General features: G+C 29.1%; 1 protein-coding gene across 3 annotated transcripts; it reads left to right on the forward strand.

Moving 5' to 3' along the window:
• The first annotated feature begins 578 nt into the window (after positions 1–578).
• Positions 579–14,898, forward strand: LOC117174285 (putative ankyrin repeat protein RF_0381). Of its 3 annotated transcripts, XM_033363252.1 has the most exons (4): positions 579–699; positions 3,881–3,954; positions 9,163–9,279; positions 12,544–14,898. In XM_033363252.1, exon 4 carries the CDS (start codon positions 12,547–12,549, stop codon positions 14,416–14,418), a length of 1,872 nt encoding a protein of 623 aa, XP_033219143.1. In that variant the 5' UTR covers positions 579–699; positions 3,881–3,954; positions 9,163–9,279; positions 12,544–12,546; the 3' UTR covers positions 14,419–14,898. The 3 variants fall into 3 exon arrangements, with proteins under 3 accessions (XP_033219143.1, XP_033219133.1, XP_033219152.1); XM_033363242.1 differs by lacking the exon at positions 3,881–3,954; XM_033363261.1 differs by lacking the exons at positions 579–699; positions 3,881–3,954; positions 9,163–9,279 and adding an exon at positions 11,363–11,478.
• The last annotated feature ends 510 nt before the right edge of the window (positions 14,899–15,408 follow it).

Consider the following 15,408-nt stretch of genomic DNA (forward strand, 5'->3'; position numbering starts at 1 on the left):
TAGAACATTTTTACAAAAGAAAATTATTTTTTGTTCTTTTTCTGAGATTTAGAGTTCAACGCGTATAACTTGTTATAAAAGACATTATTTGGGATTGGTTTGAGAGCAGCGCTGTGAAATCCAAGGTAAAATCGCTCATTTATAAAAAAAAGATGTTTCCTAAATTTCCTAAGAAAGAAAATATTTTTTTCAAACAAGAAGTATCATTTTCAATAAATAAGCTTCAATCAAATTTAGAAAGTATCTACATGCAGGTCATGGTGTCAAAATCAACGTCAAAATGATTAAATAAATATAATTATATTCAGTTATGACTTTGGAATTGAATAAATGAAAAAAAATAGTAACTCTCTGAGGGGCAATATATTTCTTTCTAATAATTTCATCTTAAGTAATTCTGGAATAATTCTTAAAATGGACTACAAATATTCAACAACTGTTTGAGTAAAAATTTCTACAATAGAGGGTCATCCTGCTGGAAACCGCACCTGATTGGTTGGTAGGAATGATCCACGCGCATGAGCAGAAGGGATGAATACGGCCAAGTACCTGAAAGTACCCTTTGGTCACATTTAGTCGATTTGGTTACGCTTGTTGTGGTGTTATGTTTCTCTACGTTTATAGATCTTACATTATTTTAGTGACGATTTTGTAATCAAAATCTAAATTTGTTATTCATGTGATACCTACTTTTGTTTGGTAAGTTTTGTTTGATAAGTTCTGTTTGATACATATCTACATTTTAGTGTTTAATTTATAAACAAAATAGTGGAATCCATGTGAAATCTAACCTCAATTTTTCCCTAATGTGTAATAAGTTCATATAAAAATACAGTCATTTAGAAAAGAAATGTTTGTTGTTATATAACAAAAAATTCATCAAAAAATAAAAATACAGCTCGGATTATTTACTAAGCGATAAGGCTACCCATAGTACAGAATTTTTTTTAAATAATCATATTCTCAGATATGGAAAGAAATAAAAATTTAGGTTTAGATCTAAGTTTTGTGCGAAAAATATAGATTTGCTTCTGGATTAACTGGATCTTGAATAGATTTTGTATGGTAGAAAAGTGACTGAAGTTTATGTATTTTAAAGGTACCTCCAGAATAATCAAATTTTGACAGACCACAAAAAAAGTTTGATAAAAAATTCATGCAGGGTTTTCCAATTTTTTCAATATTTTTCTATGCAGCCAGAAATATGATTATTAATATTTAGTATTCTCTTGTGATAAAAAGAAAGTAGTTTCTTCGTAAGGGGCAAACGTTCCGTACTAAATTTTTAGTGATTATATCTCACACATAAAAATCGATAAATTTGCAAATTTAAAAAATCGACGACTATTTTATTTACCAAATATTTGGTTCCTTTTGAATTTCCTATGATTCACGATTTTTGTAATAATGGGAAGTCCTTTAGTATGTTAAAAATTTATCGTGCTATATCCTGCGAGTTTAAATATTAAAAAAAAATTTTTTAATGCACTTCAAATATTAATTCTGTATACAAGATAATCTAATATTGGATTCTATTTATTCAATCTTAAAATATCGAGATTGATCAACAAAAAACTGTCCAATTATTTTAGGAGAAACATCATTTGTTCATAATTTTTATAGTCATTAGAGCACTTCTGTTTCCGAATTTCCTAAAAATTTCGCAAACCAATTTTTTTCTAATTAAAAATAAAAAAAATTAAGTTTCATTAATTTTCTAAAAGCTATTAAAAATCATCTGACATGTGTTTGTGATTAAAAGAGATGCATTAGTTTATACGAAGTGAGATATTTAAACCAACAATTGAAATTGTAAATTAAACAAAATAGGTATCACGACAAATTTCCTAAAATATTATAGAGGGTATTAGAAATATTACTGAAACAATCAATTTAATAGATACATTATATACTTTATACTTGTTGCTTTACACATCTGCCATACTCATGTTTGTTTTTAAATTCAATTTTCAAACTAATATAGATAGATGTTATTGAAATATTTGAGCATTATTGTAGAAATTTGAACACATTTATTCTTTCATAATTATGGGTCTTTGCTATAAAATTTTGAATTTTAATTCCTTAAATCGAACTAGCAACCAGCTCACATTTGCTCATTATTCATTAACACAATTAGAAAATGGAACGGAAATACCAGCCACATAAATAAAAAATCATCTGCTTAGTGGAGAAGCATCACCAAATAAATAATATAAATAAAATATTCTAATATTTTGTAATATTCTAGTAACATTTATAAGCACCTTTATATGTAAAATATTCATCAATATTTCTAATTACTTATTTTTTTAATTGAGAAGAAAATATATTTGGGCTAACTACGAAACGAACATTTTAGAAGCATTTAAATTTCCCAATATAAAAATAATAAATTTGAGAGTGATACAAGTATGATTAATTATAATTAATCCTCTCCAAAATATAAAAATATAACACATTTATTCTTTTGTCTCCCTGCGTAATTAATTATTGCCCCCAAGTAAGTAAACAGCTGGGACTTCGAGTTTACAACTTTTTGGCAACGACTCTTATCAATGACAAAACTAATTTTGCCGAAATCCCTTTGCAATGAAAAATGGTATAAATCAATATATAGGCACCCGGCCCGGCGCCGTCACTTACCTGATGTGCCGGCACTTCTTTTCTATACCTGACTGAACCAACCGGAACCGGCGCCGCTTTTACTTAACTGGCGCGTCAAACTTCGGCTTAAGATTTTACATGGGACTGAGCATACTGAAAATTATTTATGAACAGCTTCTACCGGAATCATATCCGGTAATTACAGGATTATTAATAGTTGGGAATTCACATCTTATCAATAGTTTGCATCTAAAATTGTCCAAAACACCTCCTGCCACTCAAGATATTTTTATTTGTATTTTTTAATAGCTTTCTCAGCATATTTTAATTGATCCTTTCTAATATTTACCTTAACTACTCGTAAAAGAGTCTTTTAAATGCTTTTCCGTTTAACGAATCCAACATAGATCCTGCTATACGATTTCAATCGTTCATTTTACAATTTTAACGCCCTGGAAATAGCACCCTGTCACGGAGATATCTTTTATTGGTATTATTCGTAAATACTTTAATAATCGTATAAATATATATTTTTTAGCATACGTATGTAGGCTACTAAATAATTTATTTTCTATCAACTAAAAATAGTAAAAATTCAAAGATATTCACCCTAAGCGCACGTGTTCCGCAATTTTTTACACTCATTGTTTTCAATCGCATAAAAAAACTAAATACAAAACATTTCTAGTCTAAATTACTACATGTACAGTAATAAGATAAGCATCCGCAAATTATGGAAATTCCACATTTTACGGCTTTCAATACAACTTTTCGGCAACTATAAAAAAAATAAAAGGAACTTGTAAGGTCTTGAAAACAATGTTTTTGTGCATCCAGAAGTTACAAGAGGAAATATAAAGTTAAACATAATTCTTAAAACTAAATGTCTAGTTACTTTTTTCCAAGAAACAATTTAAAATGCAGCCCAAGCAAATTTTATTTATTTATGTTAAATCGTTAACATTCCTAGATTATATTGTTAACTACCCAGATTATTATATATAAAAATAATTAACTATAAAAATCATAAATTTAAATCATTTTCTTAAGTTTTCAATTAGAGATTTAAAATTTAATATCTGTGGATTTCAATGATTCTCGAAATCTGACAGATTGCACCTGTGAATTGATTTATAATGAAATATAAGTAGAAGTGAATGTGCATAAATCAATGTAAATAATTAGGGTAATATAAAAGGGATTAGGTTTTATGACAATCTAATATTGGTACAATATGACCCTAATACAAGTATTACCCTTTTATTACTTATAGAATCGAAAATTTACTGTCAACCTTATGTTTACTTTGTGAACATGTGCTTCTTTGATTATGGCGAGAAAATTCAGGTAAATAGAATATGAATGATACATTTTTTAATTTTCATATAATTCTTTAAAATTAGCAACTCATTAAGAACATGTGACTCGCAGCGAGTGTCATAATCCGACACTGTACTTTGAATATTATCTGAATATTTAAAAAACATACCAAATATATATTTCAAAGTATTCTCGCAACAACTAATCATCAATGTAGAATTAAATTCTACTATTTCTATTTGATTCAAATTTCATTTGCCATGTCGTTTTTACTAAGGAAATATTTTTGTTTTATTACATTTCTGAAAACAAAATCGCCAAATTTCAGTACTAAGATAAAAAGTGTGACATTTTTTAAACATTCGCAACTTTCAATTTTAATAAAAATATTGTTATATATCAACAACCTTAATTACAGTTTTAATTTCAAGCGATGTACCTACGAGAATAAAATCAAAATGTGTACAATATTCTATAAAATAATTTTTTTAATAAAAAAATAGAAAATTGATATTTTTCAAAAAAACAGATGACTAAAACGTTTAATTTGTGCTTCTTTCATTGCAAATTTGAGCTCCTTTTCTATATCTTAATCCTGTAATATTAAAAATTTCAGTTAAAAACTCGACACTTTAAAGTTGAGATACATTTTACTGAATTTGATTAAATCTATACTCCTAAAATCTCTTCCGAAAATAACTTTAAAAGTTATTTTTTTTCCAATATGCAATAACTTTATTTTTATATGTCAGTAACAGTGTTTGTTTTCAACGATAAAGGTTGCAAATAGTATAAATAAATTATTTAAAGAATTCAGCATTTTTAAGCTTTGAGGACATCAAAATAACGAACGTTTACATTTTTTTGGTTTTTCTAATTCACTTAATTTATAAAATTAATTAATTAAATACTTTAATCGATAAATTCAAAACCAATGACGTTTTTACAAATAAATCAAATTCATCTGTAGTTCTTTCGAATAACGAAAGCTAATTTCAACTTAGTTGTATCAATTACGAAACTAATACGAAATTTAAAGGGTTTTTAGATTAAGAACTGATTTAAATACCATTTCAATCTCAGATTTGTTTATTTTTTCTCCCTAAAAGGTATTCATTACAGAACTCATTAGTTGAACATTTTAATTAGAAAATTTGTAACTAGTGACATTTTATGTAAAGGAAATGAAATTACCAAATACTTAAAAATTGAAAATTCGCGCTGCCAATGAAACTAACTTCAACTTGGTCGTAACCAAATGCCAAACATAAAAATAGCGATTCATGAACAATTTTCAAAGTTTTTATTTAGTGATGAAAAAGTCTGGGACCAGCGCAATATTTACAGGATGATTAGATGAAAGACTGATTTGAGAAATCTGTAAATCTCAGCTCTTTCGTTTATCTCTCCAAGAGATATTCATCTCGGAAAGTACAAAAAACATGTCTAAAGTGAATAGCATGTCATTTTTTATATAAAAGGATCAATAAGTAGAAAATTTATTTTTTACATGTCCTAAAAATGATATTTTTGTTGTTACATGACAAGAAAACTACTTTGTCTAGTGTAAAATACAAATTTTGATACAACTGAATGCTTCTATCTTGGTCAAATAAAATATTACATTGGTAAAATATCTTGAATATAGTGCGTAAGTATATTTATTAGGACGGTTCAAAAAAAGCTTCTTCTGATTTTTCGTATCGCGAAAGTTTGTTTTTATTCAGTAAAAACATACTATCCTAATTTTTTAAGACTAAAAAAAATTGTTGGTGATTGCTCGCATCAAATTTACGTAAAATTGGAAATTCTCGTAGTTTAAGATTTAAAACATATATATTTATTAGTTTTAGAATAATATCTTATAAATAAAAATTGTAGCTATTCCCTAAACATTTTTTTGTAGCGACTGTCAAAATTCTGAGACATTCGCCATACAATAGAGAAAAAGTATATAATAGTGATAAGATGAACATTTCAAATGGGTACCTGAAATAATATTTGTAACCAAATTTTTCTTATACAAGGATATGTCTAGTTTCTTCAATTCTTAAATTAGTTGAAATAGCAATATACATGAAACCGAGACAGAAAGAATAACTTATTTATTATCAAACCATTTTTCACTATTTTCTTATATAATCAGAACAAATGCCCATTTGAAAAATTTACACTTTTCTAATTTCTTATGAGGGATCGTTCACATATTTTTTACAGATTCTATAGCGAAAAGTGAGCCAACAAAGATTATTAGAAAATTACTATATAATTCGTTTGTTCGAGATACTTCCTAATTAAAAAATTGTGTCATTTATGATTTTTTTTACGAAAATTGTTATAAACAATGAAGACATAGAGTTTGTAAAGCATAATCAGTTTTGCAACAGGTTTAAAGACAATTGTGACAATGTTTGGCCTGAATGATTTTTTATTAAAAAATTTAAAGTTTTAATGATTTTCTCTTCGAAAGAAATGCTACATTTTTTATAGTTTTTATTGATGAATAATTAAATTGTGTAAACAAAAATTGACCAGGAATTTGAAAAAAATAACCAATATATTTGTAATCAGGGGACTAGCCATTAAAAGCCTTATTAAAGAAACTCTTTTATTATTTTTTTTCTGGTGACAAGGTTTTAAATATTTCATCCCATATGTATTGTATCACAGAAAAAAACTAAGAACAAAATTTGTTGCAAGAAATTTTTTAGAGCGATAAAGTTTTGTTTAGCCAACTTCGCGTCTTTCAAAAAACATGTGTTTGCCATGGAAAAACAAAAGAAAGTTTAACCGATATTTGTGTGAAGTTTATCCTGTGAAGTTAATTTTTGTCGCAGAGAATCTTTCGTCGGAAATCGATGTAAACTTTATCTTCTGTTTTTTCTGTGATATTTTTCCTATTGTATGCTGCATGACCCAAAATTTTGGAAATCCTTTATAAGAATATTTAGAGATACAATTATGCTCTAATATTTCTCTGCTCATATGAAATCATACTTTTTATGACTTTTACAGGCGAAAAATAATTTGTTTCCAATCGGACACTAAATGAGAGTTTTTTTATTTGAATTAGCTACAATTTTAATTAATAAGATATTTCTCTATAACTAATATGTAAATTTACCAAAAATAAAAAAAAACTACAAAAATCGCACTCTTTACGTAAATTGGATACTCACATCGTCTATAAATATATATTTTTAAATCTAAAAAATTACGTCAGTATTTTTTCATACAGAGAAACAAACTGTTGTGATGCGGCGACCGTAAAATAAAAACAAGTTTCTTGTGAACCACTAAAATATATATATATATATTAAGAGACATAAGAAGTCACAGAAACACGAGAGACTGCATGAAAAAATGCATGGACATAAAAGAAGCTAGAGAAGTATGCCAGGACAGGAAAGTATGGCGGAACGAACGTGTGATTTACTTAAATAGCACGAGAATTCTGGATCAATCTGAAAAATCTCTATCCCTTCCACACGCTACTCCTTTCCCCTGCCGAGTGAGTCACGCCTACCCCGAAAGGGAAATGGCTTAATGGTGTAATAATAATAATATTGATAAGTATAAGTAATAATAGATTTTGCTAATGATAATTAATACAATAATATTTAATTATAAAATTGGTAAAACAATAAAATTTATAAAACGAAACTAAAAAAATTAAGAACTTTTAAATTGCAGAAATGATAGAATTGGGGTTATTCCAGAACAAATACTCTAGACGTCGTTGCGACGTAATTAAAATTTTTTTGATGTTGATGTATAATGTTCCTGGACGTTATTAGAATTGCATTTCTCGCGGGTAGCGCTGCATCACAAAATTCTGTTATTTTAGATGAAAGCATGAATTAATTTGAATCAAACTAAAACATATTATTATTTACGAGTTTAAATTCTATGAGGTAGTAATATGTTATAATTTTAGCACTAACATTAGAGCTAAAAGTTATTCTAAAATTCAGCTTTGAAATACCAAATTTGGTAACTTTTACGCTCGGCTACTTTCGCACTGAGCAAACTAATGAATAAAATAATTTTTCATGAACCTATTTTTCAAAATAGTTTATACCACAGATTATAATTCTCCATAAAATTCTTCAAGATATTTAATAAATGATTTGTCAAGTTTATCTTATGAAAAAAATCTTGACGTATAAGAAATTAAAGTTTGATAATAATTTCTATTATTTTCAATATTAAACAAAGTTGAAAACATGTTTACGAATTTTATTATAAAGATTTTCATTTACTAATTAGTATTGTAAATTAAAATAATTCCTAAAATTCAATTTGAAACTTAAAAACATTGCTGTCTAAATACTTATATAATCACGAATTCATATCTTTAAGTTTTAAATTGCAACTCAATTTTCTTATTTGATACCTGTAATTTTCTTATAGGTATCAAATTTGTCGGTCAGATTTAATATTAATGAAGACATTTCATTTTTACTTTTGTGTTTAACTTAATGTGCCAGAGTTTAATTGCAACTTTAAAAATTCTATACTAAATGTGTTTGGAGTTCGCTTACGCTTTAAAAGTGAAAAATTTAAAAACAAATTGAAAGAAGTAATTTTATATTCGATGTTTTTCTTTCAATAAGAAAAAGTAATATTTTGTTGATTTTAAAATGTATATAGGAGAAAATAGTCGACTAGAATCCTAAAATTTTAAGTCCGGAACAAATCCCATAAATTAAAAAACGAGTTCCAACTTCAAAAGTGCCCCACATTTTTGAAGTTGGAATTTCGAAAAACAACTTCCCGAGAAAACGCATGTAAATTCGGTGAAAATTATAATAAAACGTGTTAAATTTTCAGTTCGAATATCAAAATTTCCCAGTTTCAATCGCTTCCGGGATAAACGCATGGAAAATTGGAAAAATTACATATTTACAGAAAAGATCTCTTTTTCATTAAAAATATGTTGAATTTTACATCAGAATTGAATATTTAAATTTTATTAATAAAAAGGTTCGGTAGTTTTATTTTCATGCAGTAATTTTCAATTTTGGAATCTCTCATTTTTTGGAAACTTTCGGTTTCGGTCATTATATTTTTTACGCTTTTCAAGATTCTGAATTTTTATTTTTCGTTTAAAGCCCTGATCCTTTTGCATGTGTACCTTAGTTCATATTTTGAAAAACTAATCACATTGTTTAGTCTAATAGTGCAAAATAAGCCTTGCGTTCAATCAATATTAAATTGAATCTATTTTTGCAGAGCTGAAGAGTGTAGGAGTCATGTATGGATATTTGGATAGCTGACGTATATAGGACTATTTGGATGTCAAATAGGATGCTTTTTTCGTAATACACATACAAAAATTACAATTGAAAGGTAAGGTATTCACAGAAAAACTAAGAATAAAGTTTGTTGCAGGAAACTTTTTAGAGCGATGAAGTTTTGTGTAGCCAACTTTGCGACTTTCAAAAGACATGTGTTTGCCATTGAAAAACAAAAGAAAGTTTAACTGATATTTGTGTAAAGTTCATCCTGTGAAGTTAATTTTTGTTGCAGAGAATCTTTCGTCGAAAATCGATGCAAAGTTTATCTTCTGTTTTTTTCTGTGTTATATATTTTCAAAACTAGAGTTCTTTTTAGAATATTTTATTTTCTAATCAATATGCCTACTGTTTTAATTTTGTAACTTTTTTATTTCCACTCGTATCTTGTTGTAAGGACAGAAAGTAATACAACTATAATGCTATTCATCACATGCATGGAATTAAAGGTGGACTATTCTTTTAGGGTTTTGTTTTAATAACGAACACCAGTCTAATAATATTTGTTTTGCATGTAAAAAATTACATTTTTTCTATCTCTAATATACTATTACTACTAATTTAAATTTAGAGCATAGTTTTTCTTAATTCTAATAATACAGGTATGACAATATGTACAAATGTTTGTATATTTCCTTCTGGGAAGAGAAGATTTCGTTTTAGAGAAGAAAGACTAAGAACAAATTTAATTTTAAAAAAGATGTGTTTTTAAAATAATTATTTAATATATATTTCTCACTGTTTTCTTGAACACTCGAGAATACATATAAACTAAACATAATTTTCCGGCTGGGATAAACGGGAGAGGAAAGTTAAAAAAATTCAAGTGGAGGTATCATCCCACAAAAAGTTGCAATGGCGCAGTTTTTGTTTTGTTTAATGTAGGTTATGTTTATACTGTAAGTTTCGTTCACAAAATTATTAGATTATTGTTTTTCAACTGATATCACAGTAAATTCATCAGATATTATTTATCTGATGTTAAATAAGTACACTGAAAACAATTGAAAACTTCAATTATTCGGCAACGGATAATTTTTAGCCGCCTCCTGAAAAAAACCATCTGCTGTCGGCTGATTGTAGTTTTCAATTGTTTGCCTCCTTTATATCCAGCTTCAAATACATAATATTTTGGCGACTTACTGTGATGATATATTTGACTGATTGTTAAGTTTCCTTCCTGTGTTATATTTGTTTCCCGATCGCAATCTAACCGTAACCCCAACCGATTAAAAAGAAAGCAGGTTCCTAGTACGTTTACGAGAAGTTACGGAAATAATTTTAGTCCTTCTGAAGTTGAGAATTAAACGATTGATTGCAATAACAACGGCTACGGTGTCCCTGCATTTTGAGGCTTACTCTCCAATGTGCCCCATTGCTACCAACTGTCGCGCGTGCTTGATAGTTCACGTTCTAGTCTTCCGGTAAACATTGAACTGCTTTGAACGAGCGGAACACAAGAATGTGAACCAGTGGATCACGCTCGAAAGCTGGTAGCAATGGACAAATGACAAAAAAGTGTAGAAGGGTGTACGAAACAAGTAACTTCTGGAAATGCAAAAGTTCCGTTAGCACACCCTAGAAAATTTCTAGGGAGAGTTGAGATGTTTTCCCCCTCCAATGGTTGTCACTGTACCGGAATCTCGATATTTTCATAGGGCGCGAGAAGGTAGAACTGTGTAATTTTTTATCATTTATTTTGTTCATGCAAATTTGAAAGCATTATATGTTTGAAACAAAAATATTATGAACTTTCCAATATCAATTCATTTGCAATTAAAAACGTGATTTGAAAACACCAATCAAAATGGGAGTACGCCGTGTATCAACACTTCCTTGCGGTTCTTTAGTGGACTCAATAATTAGTTTGTATGTTAATTAATATAAGGCCGTACCAAAGTGATCAAAATTGAAATTTGCATAATTGTTTAGTTTTGACCAAGTCAGGGGTTTAGGATAAAGATAAGAACCTAATAAATTCCTCATAATTAGGACAACAAATCGATTTGGTTTCGGTCGAGGCACAAAAATATTTTGATAGTCGCAACAAAATTTTGTTTATTTCAACAAAACTTTTGCATCGGCTCAACTAAAGTTTGATTCAATAGAATTAATTTTTTTTGTTTTAGACAAATTTTGTTTGATTTCACAAGTTTTCTTAAGAGTGAAGCTTTTTGACATTTTCCGTAAGGACATACATCGGAAATTGTCCAGGACCTTAGATATCAATATGCGAAATTTTGAAGCATAAATCGTAAGTGACATATATATGACCTTTCGGATATTACTTCCATATTATTATTACTTATGTACATCCATTCATTTGATGCCTCTGACTATTTATGTATTTGAAGAAATGTATTTATATTTAAAGTCAGGGCGGCGCAGCCTGGGGGAGGGCTTCGGGATCAAGCTTCCCCCTCCCGAAACTAATTATTTTTATTATTTAATTCTCTTTTTCCCCACTCTGCCTAAACATAAACCCGTAGCCCCCTACGAAAAAAAATCGAAGCCCCTCCCGCAAAAATCCTGGCTACACCGCTATTTAAGGTTATTATTCACATTATTTTTAAAACAAGTAAAACATTAGAAACATAGTGTTTTTTAACTTTCTGAATAAAACAATACACCATTTTTAAATCAATCTATTACGTTAGTATGTATCTGAGAATGAGAAGTACTAATTCAATTATAAACACTGTAAATCCCCGAACTATTATTTATCAGAAGTTGGATAAAAACGCTGCAAACAATTGAAAACTACCTCTATCCGGCGGCCGATAATTTTTATCGCGAGGAGGATAAAAATTATCTGTTATATTCTGAATGTCACAATGACAGTTCATAAACACCAGCGACAATTTTTAAGTAATATACATTAATACTAAAAACCGCAGAATATTTTTGGTCGACACTTGCAGGTACATTCATATTATTGACTAATTCGAACTAATACGTGATTTATATAAATTTGAATAAATTCTAGAATCGTTTTTAAACAAAACCTGTGAAATTCCGATTTCTATGTTATAAATACTATAAAGATGACATATTTTAACTGTTTAAACATGTAAAATGGACACTGTTAGAATGATGTTTTGCATTCCAATTTAGTTTTCCTTTCCAAGTAAATGTATCTCATAGATTATTATTCCTAATCTTGTCCGTCCACATCAATAAATAAAAACGTCAAATCTGAAAGTTACAGACAATTGCCAATATGTATGATGAACACATACTCAATTTTTTCAGATTTTACTCATGACTCGCCGAGAAGATTCGAATCCATCATTTATGTTTATTTCTTTTTCTTTTCTAGAAAATGGATGAGCCGAATCTCAGCTTCACCGATTCACCTTACGCTCAGCTTCAAAATGCCATTGCTGCAAAGGACGTTGATTTTGTGAATTCCATTTTATACGAAGGTAGCCCCTTTATCAACATCGCCCACCCAGAATCTAAAGATACGGAACTTCACCTTATTATCACTAACGATGATCCCCAAAAAAATTGGACTAGCAGGTTCATGGCTCTTGGCTCGAACGTTAATGCAAAAAATGCCGCAGGTGACACCCCATTGCATAAACTGATCTCATCGAACGTATTATACCCACCTCCTAAGTTGCTCATTAAAAATGGAGCAGACATGAATATCTTCAATGAAAATGGGATAAGTCCTTTTCAAGCAGCTTTATTGTCCAGAGGTGTGATAGCAATTGAAATGTTTTATCCAGAAGAATACATACATCCAGGAAACTACAGGTACCTCGTAAAAGGCCTTTTGAATGAAGCAAAACATTTAAATTTAAACATCTCCACTTCAAATTATTCAACGCTTTTGCACTTTGCCGCTGAATTTGCTGACATTGACATGTTTAACTTTCTTTTAAGCAATACTAAATATGATATCAATGCACTCAATCCAGAAGGGGAAACACTTCTGAATTATACTATCCTAAAAAGACGCGACATCGAAATTGTAAAAGCTCTCCTTGATCACGGGGCCGACATTAATCAACGTTCTGGTTCGAATTACACTTCGGCAAATCTTGGATTCACTGCATTACATTCTGCAGTTTTCACAAAGGTTTCAAATATTGTGAAGATGCTTCTAACACAGGGCACAGATGTGAATGCACAATCGATAAGAGGTTCACCACTTCATATTGTTTCTGAAAAAATGTTCTGGTCTGCAGAAAAAGCAAAGTTGCTCCTGGACTTTCACGCTGACATCAATGCGAGAAATTTATTGAATCAAACTCCGATTCAAAGAGCATGTGTTGGAGGGTGTGTCGAAGCAGTCAAGTTTCTATTACAGAACGGAGCTGATGTTCAAACAAAATGTTATGATTTTCGTAGTACCCTTCATTATGCCGTCTTGGGAAATAATTTTGATATTGTGAAACTCATCTTGGACAGAGGCCTCGATCCAAATGCAAAGGATATGGATCAACGAACACCAATATTTTACGCAGCGAATAGAAATGCTAATTCTTCTTCACTAGCATCTTTAAATCTTTTACTAGAGTATGGCGCTGACATTAATGCTGCAGATTACAGGGGAGACACTGCACTTCACAGGAGTTGCAAATTTTTTTATTTGCAACCTGCCAAAGCTCTGCTGGAATTAAATGCGAATATTAATGTCCTTAATAAGATGGGACTGACTCCTCTTGAACGTGCAATAAGAAGCCACCGGAGGTACAACAGGCTAACTAAATTAAATAAAATTTTAGAGTATTTGTGTGCGTACATAGACTTGGAAATGAATGAAAGCCTTAGTGAAGAAAAGCTAAATATAATTAAAAGCGATCCATTGGTGCGTGATGTTTATAGCAAATATGAACGAGAAGTAAATTTAATGAAAAACGAGAAAATTAGTAGTTCTAGTTCTACTTGTTATTTTGATTTGTTGAAGTATGATGATCAAAGGTTAGCTATATTAGCTAGGAATAAAACTGTGATGAGGATTTTAGCGACCGGCGAATATAGATTCAAGTTTCCATTATACGATAGTATTCTCTACGATTGTATCATGAAAGCAAAGATTAGAAGGAATTTAATTGGGCGAAATGCTCTTATATTGAAGAAAATTACCAAACGGAATTTGCCGTTTTTCATTATTGACATGATATTCAGCAGTTTAAGTTTAAAGGATTTGAGGAATTTGGTAAGAGCTTATCAGAAAGCCTAGGGTGATGCTGAAATCACTAATAGCTAAATTATAGTAGGAGAATCTTTCTAGAAATTGAAACAAAAGCGGCACTTTAGTTGTTTTTGCTAGAACTACGGTTCAAGTTTGTATATTTATTGTAAAATATCCATAACATTTGTGATATCTTTTTGTTCTTTTATCGAACATTTTTTTTATAGTTTCTTAAGAAGTACATTAATATTGTACGATAAAAAAATTTCGTTGAATAACAATTTGTATGGTTTTTTCAACCAGACTAATAATAATTAAAACGTGACGTGTTCATTATTTACGGTTTGAATCTCAGGAGGAAAAAAGTCAGGAGTCATCATCTAAAATTAATAGAAAAGAAAGGAGAAAAAAATATTTTGTATATGTTGATAGATGAATTTGACTCGATAATGTTTGTATAATATACATTATTTTTGTATTGTTTTATAACGGCGACATATGTGATTAAAAACTATAGGATATGATTGATAAGTGTGTGTTTTCCTTATTTAAGATTCCTTTTTATGTCTTTTTTTTTCATATGTTTGTGGAAAACTCCATGCAAAAACTTGAAAAAAATTTAGATGCAATAACACATTTAGATTTCAAAAATTTTTTAAATGATACGAAATGATTAGAAATTTGAATTTAAAAGAGGACCCTAGAATTAATTTACCTTACCAGGACACTACAATCAAGTATAATCTAATTGTATGAGTTATATGATTTAAATTTTACAAGGTCCTATTTTTATTAACCATAGAATTTATTGAAATTTTTATAATTTACAAATACATACAGTGTACAAGCTTATGCGTTTTTATCAACTATCAGACCTATATAAATGTTTAAAGTTAATAAATACATAGTATTCAAGTTGGGGGTTCGACCGATCAAAACAAGTGTTCTATTTGTGGATAGTCCGAAGGAATCATATTTTAAAATATTCATGAAATTCTAAAAATATTTAGTTTAATGTATAAAAAATCGTGAAAAAGA

The sequence above is a fragment of the Belonocnema kinseyi genome, chromosome 1 (genome assembly GCF_010883055.1).
Source record: "Belonocnema kinseyi isolate 2016_QV_RU_SX_M_011 chromosome 1, B_treatae_v1, whole genome shotgun sequence".
Taxonomy (NCBI): domain Eukaryota; kingdom Metazoa; phylum Arthropoda; class Insecta; order Hymenoptera; family Cynipidae; genus Belonocnema; species Belonocnema kinseyi.

Coding starts and splice junctions, on each gene's coding strand:
- LOC117174285 (XM_033363252.1), top strand. CDS start 12,547: ATGGATGAGCCGAATCTCAGCTTCACCGATTCACCTTACGCTCAGCTT.